The sequence below is a fragment of the Opisthocomus hoazin genome, chromosome 32 (genome assembly GCF_030867145.1).
Source record: "Opisthocomus hoazin isolate bOpiHoa1 chromosome 32, bOpiHoa1.hap1, whole genome shotgun sequence".
Lineage (NCBI taxonomy): Eukaryota > Metazoa > Chordata > Aves > Opisthocomiformes > Opisthocomidae > Opisthocomus > Opisthocomus hoazin.
This window is the reverse complement of record NC_134445.1, coordinates 3856094-3876064: the sequence shown is the minus strand read 5'-3', so window position 1 is coordinate 3876064 and position 19971 is coordinate 3856094. Positions and strand designations below refer to the sequence as shown.

General features: G+C 54.2%; 2 protein-coding genes across 2 annotated transcripts; both read right to left on the bottom strand.

Annotated features, from left to right (window-relative positions):
- Positions 1–4358: 4358 nt before the first annotated feature.
- Positions 4359–7861, bottom strand: LOC104338538 (keratin, type II cytoskeletal cochleal-like). Its single transcript, XM_075445559.1, has 7 exons — positions 7235–7861; positions 6360–6574; positions 6083–6143; positions 5737–5832; positions 5397–5561; positions 4787–4918; positions 4359–4577 (listed from the first exon to the last, which is right to left on the bottom strand). The coding sequence occupies exons 1-7, from the start codon at positions 7859–7861 to the stop codon at positions 4359–4361; spliced, it is 1515 nt and encodes a 504-aa protein (XP_075301674.1).
- A 5604-nt stretch (positions 7862–13465) lies between these two features.
- On the bottom strand, positions 13466–17912 carry LOC104338537 (keratin, type II cytoskeletal 4). The gene is made up of 9 exons (XM_009944587.2): positions 17391–17912; positions 16557–16774; positions 15485–15545; positions 15177–15272; positions 14906–15070; positions 14553–14678; positions 14117–14337; positions 13857–13891; positions 13466–13755 (listed from the first exon to the last, which is right to left on the bottom strand). The coding sequence occupies exons 1-9, from the start codon at positions 17910–17912 to the stop codon at positions 13466–13468; spliced, it is 1734 nt and encodes a 577-aa protein (XP_009942889.2).
- Between the last annotated feature and the right edge of the window lie 2059 nt (positions 17913–19971).

The following is a 19971-nucleotide window of genomic DNA, read 5'->3' as shown; positions in this document are numbered from 1 at the left end:
CTGTTTAAAAGGCATTCTGAAAGTATTCTCTGTCTGGATGCTATCAATCAAATACATATTTAAGTTAATGAGTGAAATATAGAATGACTTTTTACATTTTCTGTAGATAATGGCCAGCACAAGTAATCAGAAAGTGACAGAGAAAATATACATTACAGTCCTTCACAAGATTTAAAATAAGAATGAACATGAATTTAAGGCTGTTCAAAAGATAGAGGTATGAACACATATGTTCATAAGGAATTTTCAGAATGTCCTGTAAGATTTCTGCAACTAAATGTAGTTTGAAAGTATGACGAGGTGCCCTGCAGACACAGATAATTCAAAGCGTTTGAAAACCAACCCAGAGGAATCAGAAACAGAAGTAGCAGTGACTGTCACTGAGACAGAGCCTGCTTGACACCACAGTCTCTTCACAGAACAGGGTGTAGGAGAGTGGAGAACTTTGTCCTCGAGGGACTTGAGTCACGGTTGCTCAAGGGCTATCCTACCCTTGAAGGACAAAAGTCACAGTTGGCCAAGGGCTATCTTAACCTTGAAGGACGCAAGTCACAGTTGGCCAAGGGCTATCCTACACTTGAGGGAGTCAAGTCAAAGCTGGACAAGGCCTGTCCTATCCTTGAAGAACACAGTTGGCCAAAGGCTATCCTACTCTTGAGGGAATCAAGTCATGGTTGGCCATGAGTTCCCCAGATGTGGGTGACCTGCCCACTGCAACAAGTAGCAGCTGGAGAGGGGGCAGCCATGCCTACAGCAGGGAGGGGACCCCTTCCCGTTCAAAAGCAGCTTGAGTGAAGAGGGTCTTGTTTCCCAGTTGTTATCCCCAGGGCAGAGAGTTAAGTTCTCCAGATCATTCTGCAGTCCAGTGCACTCGCTCAGGATGAGCAGTGGCAGGGAGGTGGAGGGTGGCTCGGTTTCCCGTCCAAGAAAAGAGGTCGTCTCCTCTCACAGCCTCCTTCCAGATTGCCAAACGCCCGGTAGCTGCCTTTCTCGGTAGGCAGCATGGAATGGTTGTAACATCCCACGCGGCGGCTCCATGACGAGGGGGAAGATCTGTCAAGTCAGCCAAATGCCTGGATGCTGACCACATTCAGCACAGGCAGATAAGACGCCCAGATTGAGTCACTCTGACGTCTTCAGACAAGATGTGAAGATGATACCAAACCTGGAGTCACTGCAGCCTCCTCCAGGTAAGACTAAATACCATGCCCGGGCTCCAGCCGTTCCTTCAGATATCTTACGCAAGGAGCTGTGCACAGCAAAATCATCAACACCGGGCAAAATGTGAACTCTGCAGAAAATGTCGATGGAGACCAAGCCAGGCTGCAGCTTCAGGTCTCAGACAGCAAAGAGCTTCTGGCAGCTTAGAGGACGATGTCGCAATGACTCCTCACAACGATGCCTACAACGCCGCGTTTCAGATTTTAAAGCTGAGAAGAAACAGAGTCTTAAAACTGTGAACAAAAACAGGTGACTCTTGCCCCAAGCCAAAGCCCAAAGTGCTCTTGGCACAGCCCCAGCTTCTCAGAGGCATTGCCTTCTCATCGTCTTCTCTCTGGGCCAAAACCAGCCGCGCTCCCCAGCTCTAGCACACTGCTGCTGAGCCTCACAGGGAGTGCAAGGCCCTCTTCCATAACCACTCCCTGCTGCCTTGCCGGGCCTTTTGCTAGGTCCACAGCTTCCTGACCTGCTACGGGGACACTGGTGGCTCACAGCAGGTTGTTGTGGGACTCCTAAACCACTACTGAAAGCGGTTTCTGTCTCTTTGATCTCTGCTTGCGGTGGAGGAACCAAAGCATGGTGCAGATCAAACACATGAGCATTCTTCTCCCATACCCCCTCCTCGAGGTGGACCAAACCTCTCCCTCTTGCTCTCAAAATGAAGAGGAGACCCTGGGACCACTGATCAACTTTTGAGGGAGCTGATGTGTGCCCACGGTTTTGGGGTGAATCTTGCCTTCCCAGCCCTTTGTGTTCCTCCTGCTGGCCAGTGAAGGGGAGGAGGAGTCAGTGGCCCTCAAGCAGTCGTGGTGCTCGTAGGGTGCCGAGCTGTGCAGCCTGCCTGGCCACAGCCTGCCTGCACACCGGTGGGTAGGTGCTTGGCCAGCGTCCATATCCATGCTTACAGGCAGCTGTAAAGCTGTCCTCGCACCTCTGTCCACAAGACCGCTGCCATCTTCTTCCCCTAACACAGATCAAAGTCTGCTCCACCTGGAGATGATCAGAAGGGAATGTTGTGAGTGGGCTGTCAGCTGCGTTGGCTGGTACAACGGCCAAGCCACGAATGCTACGAGGGTGCTCCGGCCTCGTCCAAATTGCTGCACATTGCTTGAGTGGAGCATCCAGAACCACCCCATGCTAGGTACGGGCTTGTGCTTTCAGACATTGCAATGGCTGACAAGAGTCAGGAGGCATCACCCATGCTTGGACGCTTGCCTGCCTCTCTCCACACACCCACTGAGTTCCCTCAAAGCACAGTCACGGCACACTGAGCAGGAGACCAGCCCACCCCTCCCCACCAAGGTGCTTCCCTAACTGCTAAAACCACCTTGCCTGGAAGCGGCTTCCAAAGCAACGAGACAAAGACGTCATGAATGTTCTCTGCAATTTATTGAGAATGGCAACATCCCGAGGAAGGAGGACATACCACAAACAGAAGAGGAAGGGAGGTGGGGACAGTACATCTCGTTCCATGTCACAGGGGACCTGGTGCTGAAGAGCAAGCTTTGTTCTCCTTCGACAAAATCCACGTGTGCCTGAGGTGTTACCAGGCATCATGGAGAGCAAGGACAAGGGGAGGTGGATGCCAGTGCTCCAGAGAGAGCTCCTGCTTGCAGCACACCTGGGGCTACCAGGTGAGCAAAGCTGCCCAGGTGCTGCACCCCGGGGCAATGAATCCCTCTGGCCACCAGCCGAGAAGATGCTCCCTCCCAGCTCTGCCAAGGGACAAGTCCCGCCTGCCCCACCTCTACCCTGACCCCAAAGGCTAGTGAATGGAAGCGGCAGGATGTACTGCATGCAGAAGCACCCCAGGGATATGGCCATCGAGGACGGGACATGAGGACAGAGGAGGAAAGAGGAGCTCTATACACGTTTGCCACGAGGCAGCCAGAAATGTACAACACGCAAGAAGGGCAGAGCGTTTCCCTCCCGTAAATCAGCTCTCCGTGCTGGGCTTCCACAGGTGAGGCGTTTCTTTGTTCAGGTGGTTATTTCATCACTGGGCTTGGGGCTAACGAGCGGCTCGCCAAGGCTGCTAACGGGACGCGGCGTTGCCACGAGACTGCCTTGCTAGGACCGAGCCAGGCAGAGGAGCCGGTACGTGGTGGGCCGTGAGGGACACAGTTCGTTTCATTGCAGGACACCGGAGCTGGATTCAAGGAGGCTGGGCTGCTGCTGGGAGAAGAGAGGAGAGGCTTCTTTCCTTTTCCAACCTGGCTTCAGGGCTCAGAACCTCACTCCTGAAGATTTGACGGAGGTGGTCGTGACACATCTCCGTATGGAGGACGATCCCCCACCAGAGCTGTAGCCGCCACCTCCAGAGCCGCAGATCCTCCCACTTCCAGAAGAGAAGCCACCGCCGTACACTCCTCCTCCTATTCCACAGCTGCCGCCCATGCTTCCACCTCCGAAGCCTCCTCCTACTCCACATACGCCTCCTCCCATTCCTCCTCCCATGCCGCTGCTGCCTCCGAAGCCTCCTCCCATGCCGCTGCCGCCTCCGAAGCCTCCTCCCATGCCGCTGCTGCCTCCGAAGCCTCCTCCCATGCCTCCTCTGCCTCCAGTGATGGTAGTCCTGCCTACCACAGCTGGAAGAGAAGCACAGGTTACGTGCATGTTGTCCACTGGCAGACTGTAGCTCCAAAAAGATGTGGTCTGCTACCGCTTCACAAGGACACTGATACTTACAGACATTGACGTTGGACATGCCATCATTGCACAGCCTGTGAGGGAAATTGGTACATTTTAATTACCTAACAAAAGAGACAGCTTGAAAACAGAGAACTTCATTTGCATTATCAAACCACTCTCCTGTTTCATCCCTATCCGCAATTTCTGTATCAATAAAACATTTAAGGAGGGAAGGCATTGACAATTCTTCTTTATGATGAGATTCTTCTAGCGTTCAGGTTCAGTGAATAATTTGCACGAAACAAAAGAAATGGTAGTTACACCACCTGTAGTGAACAGGGTATGGTGGTTACCAGTCCTGACCACCCAAAATGTCACCCAGAGTGCCAGTGGCCATCTCAACCCATTTTAACCGAAAGAGCTGGTTTGAGATTAGACCGTTAATGTCAGAAGTTCACATGTCCAGCCCAGATCACGACATCCCTCTCAAACCAAAGTTCAAGTGTTCACCTGTTCTCCTCTCCCTCCAGCAGCTTCCTGTACATGGCAATCTCCACGTCCAGGGCAATCTTGGTGTTCAGCAGCTCCTGGTACTCCTTCAGCAAGCGAGCCAGCTCCTCCTTGTCTTTGTTCAGGGCACATTCCAGCTCTTCCAGCTTTATCCTGGCATCCTTCAGGGCCATCTCACCCCGCTCCTCAGCCTCAGCAATAGCTGCCTGCAGCTGCTGGTTCTGAGGGGTAAAAAAAGGCACTTTCTCAGATCTCATTTGGTCACTCAGGATCAGCCCTCAAGCCCCAATGGAGGACTCAAGGGAAAAAAAAGGGTAACATTTACACAAAGTGAACAAGCATTGGTTGATCAAACCATTTCTGCCCCATGCATGGTCGTTCCTGATCCAAGCTGGTTCCAGCATCCCATAAGACACTAGCCAACCCGTACCTGCTTCTTCACATTCTCAATCTCAGCCCGCAGCCTCTGGATGTTCCTGGTCAACTCCTGGATCTCTATCTTGGTGTTGCGGAGGCTGTCCCCATGCCTTCCAGCAGTGCTCTGCAGCTGTTCGTACTGACAGCACCAAGAGAAAGCAAACCTTCAGTGAAACATTCCTGATGCCTCGACAAGGTCTATCAACAGTTTCATAACGCATGTATTGCTACAAACCCCTATCATGTTGGTCACGAGTGCCCAGCTCAATGTAAAAGATGATGCCGAGGCTCAGTTACTGGTTTTGAATTTTGAAATAGACCTTCGTGACACTAATAAGCATCCCTTCCCTTCTGAAAAGCTACTTAAGGCACATTTAAGGTTTCTACTTAAGGTACATTTTTGGCCATCTTTACTGAGAGGCTTGTACCATGCAGCAAAGTGAGATTCCAGACACCCTGAAAACCATTAGTCCGGTTCCTCAAAAGTAGCACAATTCCTCTTGAGACTTCCTTGCACGGGCTCCAGCATCGTTAGCTTAAAGAGATGTCTCACCTTGTCAGAAATAATCTGCAATCTCTAGCCATCACCCAGGTTCCTTAATTGCTTCCCAACTCACCTGGCTCTGGTACCAGGCCTCAGCTTCCGCTCTGCTGCTCTGAGCAATCTGCTCGTACTGGCGCCTGACCTCCTCAATGATGCTGTCCAGATCCAGGTGACGGTTGTTGTCCATGGACACCACCACAGACAAGTCCCGGCTGATTGTCTGCATCTGAGACAGCTCCTGCAACCAAGACATGAGTTAGCCTGACCATCTGAGGAGAAAAAAGCAGCAACTTCAGGCAGCCCAAGTGACTCTCAAGCCCAAAACCGGATGGCCACCCCGTCCACCCTCCGTGTCTTTGGCCACCACGAGTCCTTGCAACTCCAGCCAGTCCAGGGAAAGGGGGAGCTCTTACCTCCTCGTAGATGCTCCTCAGGAAGTTGATTTCATCGGTCAGAGCTCCCACCTTGGCTTCCAACTCTACTTTAGTCATGTAGGCTAAGTCCACATCCTAAAGGAAAGATCACAAAGAATACTTTCATTTCCTCTTGGAAACCCTTCAGGACCATGGAAATTACAGTCTGTGCTGAGGGTAACAGCGGTAATGGGGTTGTGCAATTATGCAAATTAAAAACAAAGGATTTCAAATGCCAGCCCACAGATCCCACAGTCTCTCCAGATTCCCACTCCAGAGGGAGTCCTGTCGAAGCACAGCTAAAGCCTGACATTCAAGCGATCATTTTGCAGCTCATGCAACTCACCTTCTTCAGCACCACAAACTCGTTCTCAGCAGTTGTGCGCCTGTTGATCTCTTCCTCATACCTATGGAGAGTAAAAATACAAGCTGAGTTTCCTGAATTTTCCTGCCTAAGGCCACACCAAACAAACTAAAAGAAAAAAAAAAAAAAAACCAGAAGAAAATATTTAGACTGAAAATACTGTCTCCACAGTTGCCATACAAAGTGTGTGTGTGTGTGAAGAAAAACAACTCCCAAGCTGCTGGCATTGCTTTCTGGGTCAGGTTGTCTCTGCACTTACTTGGTTTTGTAATCCTCAACGTACTGCTGCATGTTCTGCAGCTCTGACTCCAGCTGTCCCCTCTGTGACAGGATGGAGTCCAGCTGCCTCCTCAGGTTCTGGATGTAACTTTCAAAGATGACATCAAGGTTCTTCCTCGGTCCCGAAGGCCCTTGCTGCTGGAGGAGCTCCCACTTGGTGGAGAGGACCTTGTTCTGTTGCTCCAGGAAGCGGACCTGAAAGCCGACACACGGGGTGAGCGTCCACACTCACGTGTGGATGAACGGCAGCAGCCAAGGTGCCCATCCATCATGGAAGCAGATGCTCCTTTGCATGACGATGAGAGAACCTGTTAACATTATTTTTCAATTTCTGTTGTTGGCTGGGCTGCGAGATTTGGAAGAGGAGGAAATTTCTAAGTTGTGTTCAAGTCAGAGGAGCCTTTAAAGGCAGCAACAGCTCCAAGCACCTTCCCATTGCAGGTAGTATCGAAATCTTAGATTTCTAGTCTAGACTGAAAAGTCTGGATTTTTGAGAGCAAAGAGAAAAAAATCGTATTAGTGAATACCCAAAGGAGAGGGCATACGGAAAGAGAATGACACAGAAAGGAAATTTTGTGCCTGAAACCTGAAGCTGTTTGGAGACGTTGAGCCCGCTTGCAAGAGTAACCTGTTAGTTGAGCCTGGTGCAGCAGGTTAGGTTAAAGCCCTGAAGACAGAGCTTTGATCTCGTATGGAAGGGAGATTCTCATCCCTTCCCTAGCAGTACTTCATGAAAAGCCTCTGCTTGAGTTTCTCAGCCTGCTGATATCCAGCTCAAGAAGGACAACAGTTCTGCAGAACTGGAAAGTTCCTCCCAAATCTAATCCTTAATCAGACATAGTCCTAAATTCTCACCTTGTCAATGAAAGAGGCAAATTGATTGTTCAGAGTCTTGATCTGTTCCTTCTCCTGGTTTTTGACTTGCTGGATCTGGGGATCAATCTCAACACGGACTGGCTGTAGGAGGGTTGGGTCAACCTGCACTGGCTGGATTCCAGGGCCACCTCTACCAGGGCCACCAAAGCCTGGCATGCCAAAGCCTGGGCCACCAAAGCCGCCCATTCCTCCACCACCCATTCCTCCACCACCCATTCCTCCACCATAACCACCCATTCCTCCACCAAAGCCACCCATTCCTCCACCACCACCCATTCCTCCAAAGCCACCCATACCTCCACCAAAGCTGCCTAGCCCTCCTCCGTAGCCTCCAACAAAGCCACCACCCATTCTGCCTCCGTATCCCCCACCTCCATAGCATCCACCCATGGAAATTCTGCCACCACTACCTATGTTATGGAGACTCTTGCTGCTAAAGCCTCCACAACGTCCACCACCTCCAAATCCCCTGGACATAGAGAACGAGCTGTAGCTGCTCCTGCTTCTGCTGCCACCTCCTCCAAAGCCACCACCGATGGCAGAGCAAGAGCTGTAGCCCCTTCTACTCCCGCCTCCAAAGCTCCTGCAGACAGACTGCCGAGACATGGCTGTTTCTTCCAAGCAGAGTCAAAATTGGAGAAGAAAAGAAAGATGAACGGAGTTGGGCTGCAAGGAGTCAAGTGCAGAGAGAAGGGCAGTGAGTCCCTCTGGCTGGAGGGCAGCACCTGCTCTCTTTTATCTGTTCCTGGAGGTGGGCTGGGTTTGCATGGGCGTGAAGGAGGAGACAGTTACTGTCTTCATCAGCGTGGTGTGGTTTACAGATTTTCATCTTCAATTTGCCAAACATTGACCCTACCCAGAAACACACCCTAGAACGCAGGAGAAAATTAAAAAAGATACAACCGTGTCTACCACCTGGTAGCACTCAGTGACTAAGGAGCCTTATGCTCTTGTGGTACAGTAACAGTCTCCCTAGGATATACCTGTCTTTTTTTTCACCTTTCATCCATTGTGGTTGTTTCCCTGCTTATGGTTATCTTTATTTCCATCTTTCACTCCAAAGCCCCATGGCAGGCAAGCGCTGTGGTTCCTGCCAAGTTGTAGCACGGCTTTCACAATTCCCAAAACACACCTATGTTACACCCTTAGTCTCCTTTTTACATGGAAAATTGCCCTTGGCTTTGAGAAGCTGTTTCTCAATCTAGAGCCGGGACTCAGCAAATTGCATTTTGATGAGGCTCTGTGTCTTTTCGATAAATAAAACCTTACAGGAATCGAGATACCGGAGCAATGGTTGGCACTGGAAATTCGTTTATTGTTGGACCAAACTTGCTGAAAGCAAGTTCTGGGGTCTGTGTGCCGAAGTAGTCTCAGAAACCGTGGAGAAATGGCACAAAGATCACACATGGGAAATCCTTTCAGGATTCTGAAGGCTTCAAGACCATGAGAAGAGCCAGAGCAGACAACAGGAACCCAGTTGCTAAGGTGGGCAGTGTGGACAGACGGACGGATGACTCTGAGAACAGACAGAGAGAAGGAGGCATGCAAAATCCTGCTGCCCACATCATAAACCCTGCAACTGTTTAAATGCAGTTAGCTGGGCAGAGGATGCGAGCGAGCTCGGCTGGCTTGTAGGGACACGGAGGGATGAGGAGGACAGAGGGCACAGTGACTTTCACTTGGGGAAAGGCATGTGTTGCAGCTACCTGGCTGACTCCGGTGTTCCTACGCAAACACATTTCTGGAGGCAGACACACCGCGTTGAGCCTCCTTCACGGACAGGGGCAGGTGTCCTGAAGCTGATTTGAAAGAAGTCACCAGATTTTAGAGAGGCAGAAGCTCATCGGAATACCCTGGTGTTGCTGCCGTACTGCGAAAGCATTCGCTTACGAGTCAAACCTGCAATAATCAGTCTATGACCCATCGTGCATTCATGTTTTTGTCTGGTGGAAGCTTGCTTATCAAATAACAATTACTGTCGCTTTTTTTTTTAATTTTACTGGGAATTTTTTTCTATTGTTATTAGTTTTCCATTATCCCCAACAGCAGCAGAATCAGAGTGGCATTTTTAAAGCCACCTAAGAAGGTGAGGGTGGTGAAACCCTGGCACGGGTTGTCCAGAGAGGTGGTTGATGTCCCATCCCTGTGAACATTCCAGGTCAGGTTGGACAGGGCTCTGAGCGACATGATCCAGGTGAAGATGTCCCTGCTCACTGCAGGGGGTTGGACTGGATGGCCTGCAAAGGTCCCTTCCAACTCAAACCATTCCATGATTCTATGAAATTTTGAAATCCAAAAACCTTTATGACTATTAAGGTGTCTAACTGTGCTGGTAGCTGTCTAACAAGGTTCTCAGAAGTTCCCACAGGACACAGGCAATTAAGTGCTTCTTGAAAATCCACACTAGCAACTCTCGACGTCTTCAGATGTTTAAATACCTCTAAAAATATTGCCCAGACACCCATTTTCAAAAGTGCCTAGGGACCTGGGCTGTGGCACAACATGCCGCTAAACTGGCATTTCCAGTGAAAAACACAGCTGTCCCTCCACAGCCCGCTCGCCCCACCTCCCTCCCCAGCACCAGCCTGGATCCATCAGCACGTGGGGAAGCAGACCAGGAGAGAGATGCAGCTAAAAAAAGTATATGATAGCAACAAATCACTATGAGACTGGAGGGATGGGGAGGACGGGGGGTTTGGTGGTTGTGGAGCACGGTTTACAGACAATATGTGGGCTGAGGAGGTCCCCTACGGCTTGTTGGTCTTCGTCAAGACTTTGGCTCCTGAATGCCACAACGGGGATGAACACCTGCCCAGCCTGGGAGGTTTTGAAGCACCACCTCAAACATCCCTGCAACCACGGGCCAGAAGTCTCGGTGACATCGGATCCCCTCTCTGGGCCGGAAGGCAAGAGCCATCTGCCAACAGCCCTTCCCATCTAGAGCAGAGGCAAATGGCGAGGAAGACCTGGCAGCACCGTCTCCGCAGACCTGGGCTACGAACACGCTCTGCTGCTGATTTACCAGTCACAGACGTTCCCCCGCTGCCTGCTGCAGCGCAAGGCTCAGCAGGGTGACGTGGGTTTGCAGCTACCACAGATACGATCGCGTGTACGCGCACGCACAGACGCGCACACATTGAACAACGTCTTCCCTTGCCTCCCTCGGCGTTACCAAATACACGGTTACGTTTCTCTGGGGGGTTTTGTTGGTCTGGTTTTTTTTCCCCGTGGGCGGGACGCCGTGATCAGAGTGTTTTCACGTTCCCAGCCACGCTGGGAGGAGATGCATGAAGTCAGCACAACGTTCAAGTCCTGAGCACCCGTGTTTAGATAACGCGCTCGTTGAGTCACAGACGTGTCTCCAGCCAAGTTTAGGAAATCAAACCGGGATTTGGATCTCAACATCGTCACCTGGCTCAAACGCAACAGGCAGCTTTGGACTGCAGGGATCTCAAACAACATCGTTGTACTCAAAGCCCTAATGAAGGAAAATGACCTTTAACTGTCCCTTCCAACCCAAACCCTTCCATGATTCTGTGAAAATAAGTGGGTAGGAATACAGGGAAGCCTTGAATGCTGTGAGGAAAAGGCTCATTTCGGCAGCAATGTCAGTCAACACGCGCTGAGCTTAGGAAAAGTCTTCAGCCACAGAACGAGAGAACTTCAGGGACACAGGAAAGCAAAGCATTTCCTTCCCATACGTTCCATCAAACACTTCTCAGCTCCGTGTTTTCACTGCGCTTTAGAAGAGACTTTTAAGACGGAGGGGGTGGGGGAATCATGATGAAAGTAATCAAAACTTATTTCAGGGCACGTAAAATGTTTTTGCTCCTCCAGCAGAAGGCAGAAATTATGTCCAGCCCAGGAGGATTTTCCCCTGATTGCTGGGGTGAACGTAGGAACAAAAGACAAGGGCTTCTCGGTGTCTGTTTGTTTCAGCGATGGCGTTTGCAGACATCCAGCAGCCTTTTTCTCCTCCTCACGCTGCCTTCGTGTCAGGAGTCACTCACTGGAGGCAAGTTTACACAGAGGCAGCTGGATTGGGGTGACTCTGAGGGAAGTAGATGTCTTTTCATTCAACGCCATCTCAAGTCCCTTCACAGCTCGCTAGAACATTTAACCATTGCCCAAACCATATCCCCGTGCAGGCAGCTGCATGCCTTTGCTGGCAGCGCTGTGACATTCCTCAGCGGCTGCTGCATTTGTGTCTCCAGCATTTACAAACAGGGAACGGAGCATGGGAGAAGTGGAATGACTCATCCGGATCGCAAAGCGAGTCTGCGGTTGACCAGGGATGTGATTCAAGGTCTCCTGAGCAAGAGGTCAAACCACACCAGGAGTTTTTGGCTCTAAATTTACATGTCATCAAAAATACTCTGCTTTTGTGGAGAGGTAGGGCTTGACAGGGGTTGAGGTCTTGCTCTTCCCATGGTCTCAGTTGGCTTTTGGAGACACCTTAAAAGCAACCCGTGGATCCCTGGCCAGTCCAGACAACAGTAAAGGCTGCAGGGCTGACTCCAGCGTCATGGATACTGAGGAATTAGCTCTGAATTAGCTGGAGGGGTGATGATCGCCCTTTCTTCTTCCACGCCATCCCTTGTAGGATGCTCCAAAAGCACTTAGGGCTGTGCATGTCTCTGCCATGACAGCACCAGCTGTGGGCACCACAGCACTGGGACCACCTTGGAGGACACCACAGCACTGGGACCACCTTGGAAGACACCACAGCACTGGAACAACCTCAGAGGACACCACAGCACTGGGACCACCTTGGAGGACACCGCAGCACTGGGACCACCTTGGAGGACACCACAGCACTGGGACCACCTTGGAGGACACCACAGCATTGGGACCACCTCGGAGGACCAGGAAGCACGGGTGGAGGGCAGTGGTGTGCTTGGAAGCAGCAGTCAGTCAGCGGAGGACTAGCTAGGGAATGTCCCAGGCTGGCCAACATGAGCAGGGAAAGGGCTTAGGAAGAGAAAGGGGAAGGGAATGGTCTCCTAACATCAGCTGAGCCCGAAAGTCTGCTCCGCTCTAATGGGGCCGACTGCTTCTGTAACCCCAGGAGCCCCAGCAGTAGGACAGAGGAGAAGGGCATCCAGGTTCAACCCACGTGCCTCTTTCTCTCCTGCCACGCTGCTGGGAATGGGCTCGTTCCCACAGGTGGTGTCCAAGAAAAGCCCGTGTGTTTCACAGCCCCGGCTGGATCAGACGGTCACACGGAGCCTGACCCAGCCTTGTTGCCACCCAACCACCTCACACTGGCAAGACCTCCTCCACCCTCCTGCCAAGCTCACAAACGATCCAAATTTTCGAAGAGTTTGGGGGTGGGAGAGGGGTGAGAAGGACAGGAGACCAGGCTGCATGTTGGCTTTGGCTCCTTTAAATGCAGAACTTCAAAGGGCAAGAGAAAGCCAGGTAACACCTTCAGATCTCAGCAAACGAGGAGTCCTGTCGCAACATGAAACTCTTTGGTCAGAGAGAAAACCACACAAGCGTACTGCCTCTGGTGTTTATTGGGGGATGCCACACGCCAGAGGAGAAAGGCTGAAGCAAACAAACGCGAACGTTCCCATGATCACGAGGAAAAGGCAAACCCTCAGCAAAACCAAACATTTTACAAGAGCTTCTGAAGAACACAGGTGAAACTGCCGGTAAAAAAACAGCGCGGCAGGGCAAGGAGCGTCCTCGGCTGGGACCAGTCACCATGACGAAATTCTTGTTTTGGAGTTCAAGCCCTGGCTGATGAGCAGCAGCGATTAAAATTGCACCACATCTGGATCCAGCACAGGATCCTGGCAGAAGCTGGGCTCCACGAGTCCCCGCAGCCGTCCCGAGAGCAGCACACGGACCGGTCCCCTCTGCCCGTCGCTGGTGGGACGCCTCTCGCTCGGACCTCGCGGCCTGACCCCAGCCATGTCCGACGGGCAGACCCCGCTTCCGAGGGAGTCCCCAGCGCCCGAGGGACCGGTGGCTTGGAGGGTCTCGAGGGGAGCGCTGGGGAAGCGAGCCAGCCCCAGGTGCTGCCAAGAACCTCGGTCAGCAGCTGGTGAACATGGCGGTGTTTCGCTTTTACATGCAGTTTCTGAAATGGTTTAAGATGACACCGGCGGTTGTCGCCTTGGCAGTGGAGGGGGGTGGTGGTCATCGCGAGGTTGGCTTCCTTTCTCCTGTGGGTGCTGGGGAGGGGTGGGACAGCTCGCTTTCCTAGACCTTCCGGCTGACCGTCACGGAGCTGCTGCTCTTCTTCACCACGGTGCTGGACCCTCCGCCCACAGGGGAGAACCCTGTCCCTCCGACGCTGATCCCCACCCCAGCACCAAATCCTCCCCCAGAGCCAAACCCAGCCCCTCCTAGGTTGTAGCTGAAGCCAGCACCGCCCGTACTGCAGCTGCCTCTCCCGCTTCCAGCGCCGAATCCAATTCCTCCTCCTCCTCCGAGGTGCAGTCCGCTGCCGTATCCACCTCCCATAGAGCTGCTGCCGCCTCCCACCACAGCTGCAGAGAGGAACAGAAGGCACGAGGTTACCTCTGATGCCACCGTAACGTGTGGGAGCATCGGTCCCAGCCCGCCGTGCGCCCGTGGGAACGCCACTTACAGATGCTGACGGCGCTCTGGCACTCTCCAGACATCCTGCAAGGAGAAGAGGTGGAGTGTCAGCTCCAGCCAGAGCATCTGCTCCATGAAGCCAGGCTTGGTCCACCAGACCACGGGCACAGATAGCAGCAGCTATAGGGCCGTAGTCCACAGCTAGTGGCAACACCATCGATATTTTTATAGAGGAGATGTGATGTGCCCTGTCCTTCCCATCACCGATTTAGCAGAATGCAGCCAAGCTCTTGCTCTGTCCCCACCCACCTGCACTCCTCGCCCTCCAGCAGCTTCCTGTAGGTCGCAATCTCGATGTCCAGGGCCAGCTTGACGTTCATGAGCTCCTGGTACTCGCGGAGCTGCCGGGCCATCTCTTGCTTCGCCTTCTGCAGGGCGGCCTCCAGGTCAGTCAGTTTGGTCCTGGCATCCTTGATGGCCAGCTCCCCGCGTTCCTCAGCATCCGCGATGGAGGTCCGCAGAGTTTCACACTGGAGGGCAAGACGTGGGTGCGATGAGTGGGGCAGGGGCAGCCAGCTGGGGATGCTCCTAAGCCACGATCGCAGATAGCTCGGGCTCAGAAGTTCACAAGCCCAGCAGGTTCCCTCCCGTTGACAATCCTGTTGCCAGACTATTTGCTTTCAGGGAGGTTCCGCAGGGCATCACCGAGAGCTCACACCCCTTTCTCAAAAAACGCAACCCCTACCTGTTTCTTCACGCTCTCCATCTCAGCACGTATCCTCTGGATTGTGTGATTGAGCTCGGAGATCTCCATCTTTGTGTCCTTCAGGCTGTCGCCATGTTTTCCTGCAGTAACCTGCAGCTCTTCATACTGGTGGGCAGAAGCGAGAGGAGCACGTCAGGTCCACCACAAGTGACTCCCCTCACTGGCTGTCCAGACCACCCTGTGCAAGCCAACGCGAGCTTGCATACGCTAGCTCCGGTCTGGCCGGATCAGAGCCAGCAACGTGCCTGGTCTCAGCATGTTCTGAGCTACCGCCAGGAACTCGTTCACCTCCTCCACCGCCAGAGACCACAGGCAGCATGTGGAGCTCTCACCTTGCTTTGGTACCAAGACTCAGCCTCCACTCGGCTCCGGTTGGCGATCTCCTCGTATTGGGCTTTGACCTCCGCAATGATGCTGTCCAGATCCAGGTTTCGGTTATTGTCCATGGTGACGACCACAGAGGTGTCAGAAACGGTCTTCTGCATCTGAGACAGCTCCTGCAATTCGCACCAGATCTGGCTTTAGCCCCACCACCACTTCCTCACAATGTCGCAACCCTTCTCCACGCAGCATCCCCCTCCAGAGAGCAGCTGGACCACTTACCTCCTCGTAAAGATACTTCAGGAAGTTAATCTCATCTGCCAGAGAATCGAGTCTTGCCTGAAGTTCCACCTTGTTGGTGTAGACCCCATCCACGTCCTGCAGCAGAAACAGGAAGTGAAGCCTCCTGCCTGGCACACCGCTTCCCACCCAGCATCCAACCACGAGCCCTCTGGTGCTCCTTTTCCCTGCAGCACAGCCATCTAGGGCTCCCATTTTACGTCCGGTGATGAAGAACCAGTGCTGATGGGAGCAAGAGATCCTCCGAACCAAGATGTGTCTCCATGTTCAAAAAAATAAAAGGACTTTACCTTTTTCAGGAGCACAAAATCATTCTCCACGGATGTCCGTTTGTTTATTTCCTCCTCGTACCTGTTGATTGCAACAAGGGAGATGGAGTCTGGCTGCTTATTTTGGCTCTGGCTGCCGCTGGCAACCAGAGGTTGTTGGCCTCAGACTAACGAGCGCAGCCGAAATAGACCTGCCATGGGCGAGATTTATGGACGAGCAGCAGCGCTTTGCCTGTCTAGATGAGCCCAGGCTGCTGCCATCTCCAGTGCCTCGCTGAAGGAAGCCTGCAAAGGGCAATCCTAGCTCTGCCTGAACCGAGTCCTGGGGGCTGTGGCCACTCCAGCTCCTCCTACGAGACGCGAGGACCTTCTGGTCCCTGTCAAGGGCCGTTTCCAACTGCTCGTTTGGGCAGGCAATGGCTGCAGAGCGGCAGGTGGTGGAGGTGACCTCCAAAACCAAGCCAGCCTTCAGCCTGCAGCCTGCAGCCTCAGCAGAGCAAGGGGTCTGGCGGACCCTGCTGAGCCCCAGACTTTCCTTCCCACCATTTTTGGAAACTCCTTCAGTGGAATCGTTTCTCCAGGCTTTGCTCTCGCTTTTCCGACGGGACAAATGAATCTGATAAATAGCAGCAGGAAAAGAATCCACTCTTTTTTCTTTTTTTTCGTTTTTTTTTGCCCCACGCTACCTTTCCAGAGAAAGCTCTAAGCTTCAAGCCATGAAGCACATTATGGGAAGGAACCCATGAGGAAATCCGTCAGGAAATTACAGTAGGATTTAGCAACTGATCTAATTAGTTCATTAAATCATAATGTCGGGGGTTCTTAAGTGAGGAAGGCAAAGAGCAGAGGATCCTGCCTCAGTGAGAAGTGCAACTCACGCAACAACACACGTTGGGAAACACCTTGAAAAATCACCAACTCCTACCAAAAGTCCGCTGACAAAAACTTCCCCAAAACCTTTTGCACTTTCTAATCCCTGAAGCAAGTGAAATCCTTACGATTCCTTGAACTTTCCGACTGCTCACAGTAAGTTTTTATCTCTACCTTCTCATCACCAGATAGCCCAGCCGTGACTACAGCGAGAGCAACGTACTTGGTCTTGAAGTCTTCCAGCATGTCTTGGAAGCCTTTCAGCTCGGACTCCAGACGGTGCTTCTCACCGGAGAGGGTGTCCAGCTGCTTCCGCAGTCCAGCAATGTAGGTTTCAAAGAGGGGGTTGAGGCTTCTGCCCCACGTCCCTGTGGTACCCTGCTCCTGGAGGAGTTTCCACTTGGTCTCCAGGACCTGATTCTGCTGCTCAAGGAACCGAACCTAAATGATCACAGGGGTGGGCAGAAAAGGAGTCAGATTATTACCAAGAGCATCTCTTTATTGATTTTTTTCCCCACATTTTCCGTAACTTTTTCCCATTTAATGAGTTCGACCTTGCTGCCTGTGCTCTCCAGTGAGCGAGAACCCCAGGGTCTCACTGGATGGAGGGGACCACAGCTCTAAGGTGCGTGGGCAAAGGTGGAACAGCTTCCCACCCTATCTCAAAGCAGGAGAAACACAGTGAACCTCATAGCTTGATCATTTTCTCCTTAAAGACAGGTTGAAGCACCCAGAGTCCTTCAGCCCAGATATGGACGGAGCCCACCAGCAGAGACCCCTCTGAGGACACCTTGCACGCAGGTAGATGGTCCCACAGCTTGGCACCGGCTCCACGGTCTTAAGAACCGAGGATCCTTTTCCCAGATTTCTCCACAAGCTTGGGAGAGTCACTTCTCCAGCCACCGTCCCTCTGTCTGCAGGGGTTCTGTGGGGTGGTGTGGGCAACCCCTGGCTCTCCGGGCTCTACCAGATGGGCGCCTCACAATAATTGCAACCAGCACAAGCTGTGGTGAGCTCCGACCTCCGCCTCCCCGCCCCGGGTCGAAGCCGCTCTCACCTTGTCGATGAAGGAGGCGAATTTGTTGTTGAGCTTCTTCATCTCCTCCCGCTCCTGTGTTCGCACCTTCTGGATCTCGGGGTCAATCTCCAGCTTGAGCGGGGTCAGCAGGTTCTGGTTGACAGTCACTTCCCTGATGCCACCCAGCGGGCAAGAGGCGAAGCCTTGACCTCCCACCATGCTGTCAAATCCTCCACCGAAGCCACCGTAACCACCACCGATGCCTCCAATGAAGCCGACTCCGGCCCCACCACCATAGCCGCTGGCATATCCTGCCCCGGCATTGAAGCCGTAGCCAAAGCCTGCGTGGCCACCAGCCCCAAAACCTCTGCAGACGCCGCCAAATCCTCCCTGAGAGGCACTTCTGCCCCCACCCAAGCTATAGAGGCTCCTGCTGCTGAAGCCACCGTGTCCCCTGTGCCCTCCGTGGGACACAGAGCCGAAGGAGACCTTGCCCCTGCTCCCCAGGCAAGCCGAGCTGGAGCTGAACCCCTTGCCGAGAGCGTAGGACTGGCGAGACATGGCGACGGGTCCGCAGCGGTCAACGCGAGGAGGGACGAGGCAAGCGGCGCAGAGCTTCGGAGGCAAGAGGAGGCGAGTCCTGCCGGCGCAGAGGCCGAGTCCCCCTTTTTATGCGCTCAGGGAGTTGGCCGGGTGTCAGGGGAGTGGAGATGTCTGTCTTTTTTGTTTTGTGTGCTTTTCGGGTTTGAAAGGGTGCCCTCCCCTCCTTGCCACCACCGTGACCTGCCTCGAAACACTCCCTCGAGAGCTAAGAACAACAAAGGCGTTGTTGGAGCTGGAGGCAGAGCTCCGGATCAGGCTCCCTCGGCTGCTCCCGTCAACCCGTCACGGCCGAGCCGCTCACCGCGGTGATGGAGCACCGCGAGCTCCCTGACGCATCGCGCCCTCGAGGGAGACCCTCGGCGGGGATCGATCACTCATCTCGAGCCTGACGGCAGGCGCTGGGCTCGCCGAGCTCCAGCGAAAACGTGGCTTCCCCGTCACGCCCTCGGGTTCAGCCTCGGCTCGGAGGAAGTTGGACTCGACCTGTCCGAGGCTGTTTCACAACCAGCGAGCGTCAGCCCTTGGCGGGGTTGGACGAGGAGCTTTGTGTCAATAAGGAGGATTTAGAAATGCTCTTGAGGAGGTTTCGAAGCCGTTTTCTGCCACTCCAACCGGCGCGTTGAGCCCGGAGGGACGCGGAGGGGTCTGCCGAGGCCGAAACCTCTCGGTGCTTCCCTGCCGCACGCCCCGCGCCCCAGACCCCCGCGCTGGGACCCTTCCTCATCCTCCTCGCGGGGCCGAGCTGCCACCCCAGGAGCCCTGCCCCACGCCCCAGACCCCCACGCTGGGACCCTTCCTCATCCTCCTCGCGGGGCCGAGCTGCCGCCCCAGGAGCCCTGCCCCGCGCCCCAGACCCCCGCGCTGGGACCCTTCCTCATCCTCCTCGCGGGGCCGAGCTGCCGCCCCAGGAGCCCTGCCCCGCGCCCCAGACCCCCGCGCTGGGACCCTTCCTCATCCTCCTCGCGGGGCCAAGCTGCCACCCCAGGAGCCCTGCCCCACGCCCCAGACCCCCACGCTGGGACCCTTCCTCACCCTCCTCGCGGGGTCCCAGCAGCGAACCCCCCGCAGCACCCGGCGCTCGACAGAGCCGCTCCCGCTAGCGGGCTCGTGCTGGGCGAAAGAAACACAACCTAATTGCTTAACCGCTTTTAATTTGTATTTTAACGAGCAGAGGTGTCTGAAGCTGCCTTCCAAGTGCAAAGCTCTGCTCATCCCGCCATTAAAAAAAAAGAAAAGCCATAAAACTTCCCCCCAAACCAGAAGCTGCGGACGAGGCCGCGACAATAACATCCAACCCCGCAATTATCCCTTTTATCGGAGACGCTCGTGGGAGAGGTTTGGGGAGCCAGGTTCAGCTCCGAGCCTGCTCACCCCTCGCTTTTTCCCCTGCGAACACACAAATATGGGTCCAGGCATGTCGCCGTGGGAAGGGAGGGTTTCTCCTCCCGAACCTCAGGCATCTGCCAGACCATGGGATTTTCAGCCCAAAAAGGGATTTGCACTCGCGCTCGCCTTTGGCAACAAGCCCCTGGACCCCCCCAGACCCCCCCATCCCACCCTGGGTGTCCCCGGCTGCCCAGCTCCCCGGCGGTGAGGACGTGGCCGGGGCGAGCAGGGAAACCCAACAGACCCGCCCGAGCCCGGCGGGGAGCGTCGAGCTGCCTGGCTGCGCCCGCGGAGCCGTACCCACCACACCGGGGTGGGAAAACCCCTCTGGGACCGTGGGGGTCCCCCCAGAACCGCGGGGGTCCCCCCAGAACCGCCCCGTGGCCCAGCACCAGGCACCTCGGATGCTCCGGTGCTGGCCGCGCTGGGTGATGCGCCCGGAGCGAAGCTCCTGGGACACGGCGTCGGCCGCCGTCGCCCACCCGGCACCGGGACAGCGGGGTGTTGGGCTGAGCATCCCGGGGTGGTGGGCGCCGTGGAGGGGGTCTGCATCCCGACACCGCGGGGTGGGAGCGGGGCAGAGCCCACGGGGTGACCCAGCCCCGCGTTCATCGCCGGCACCTCGCTGGGT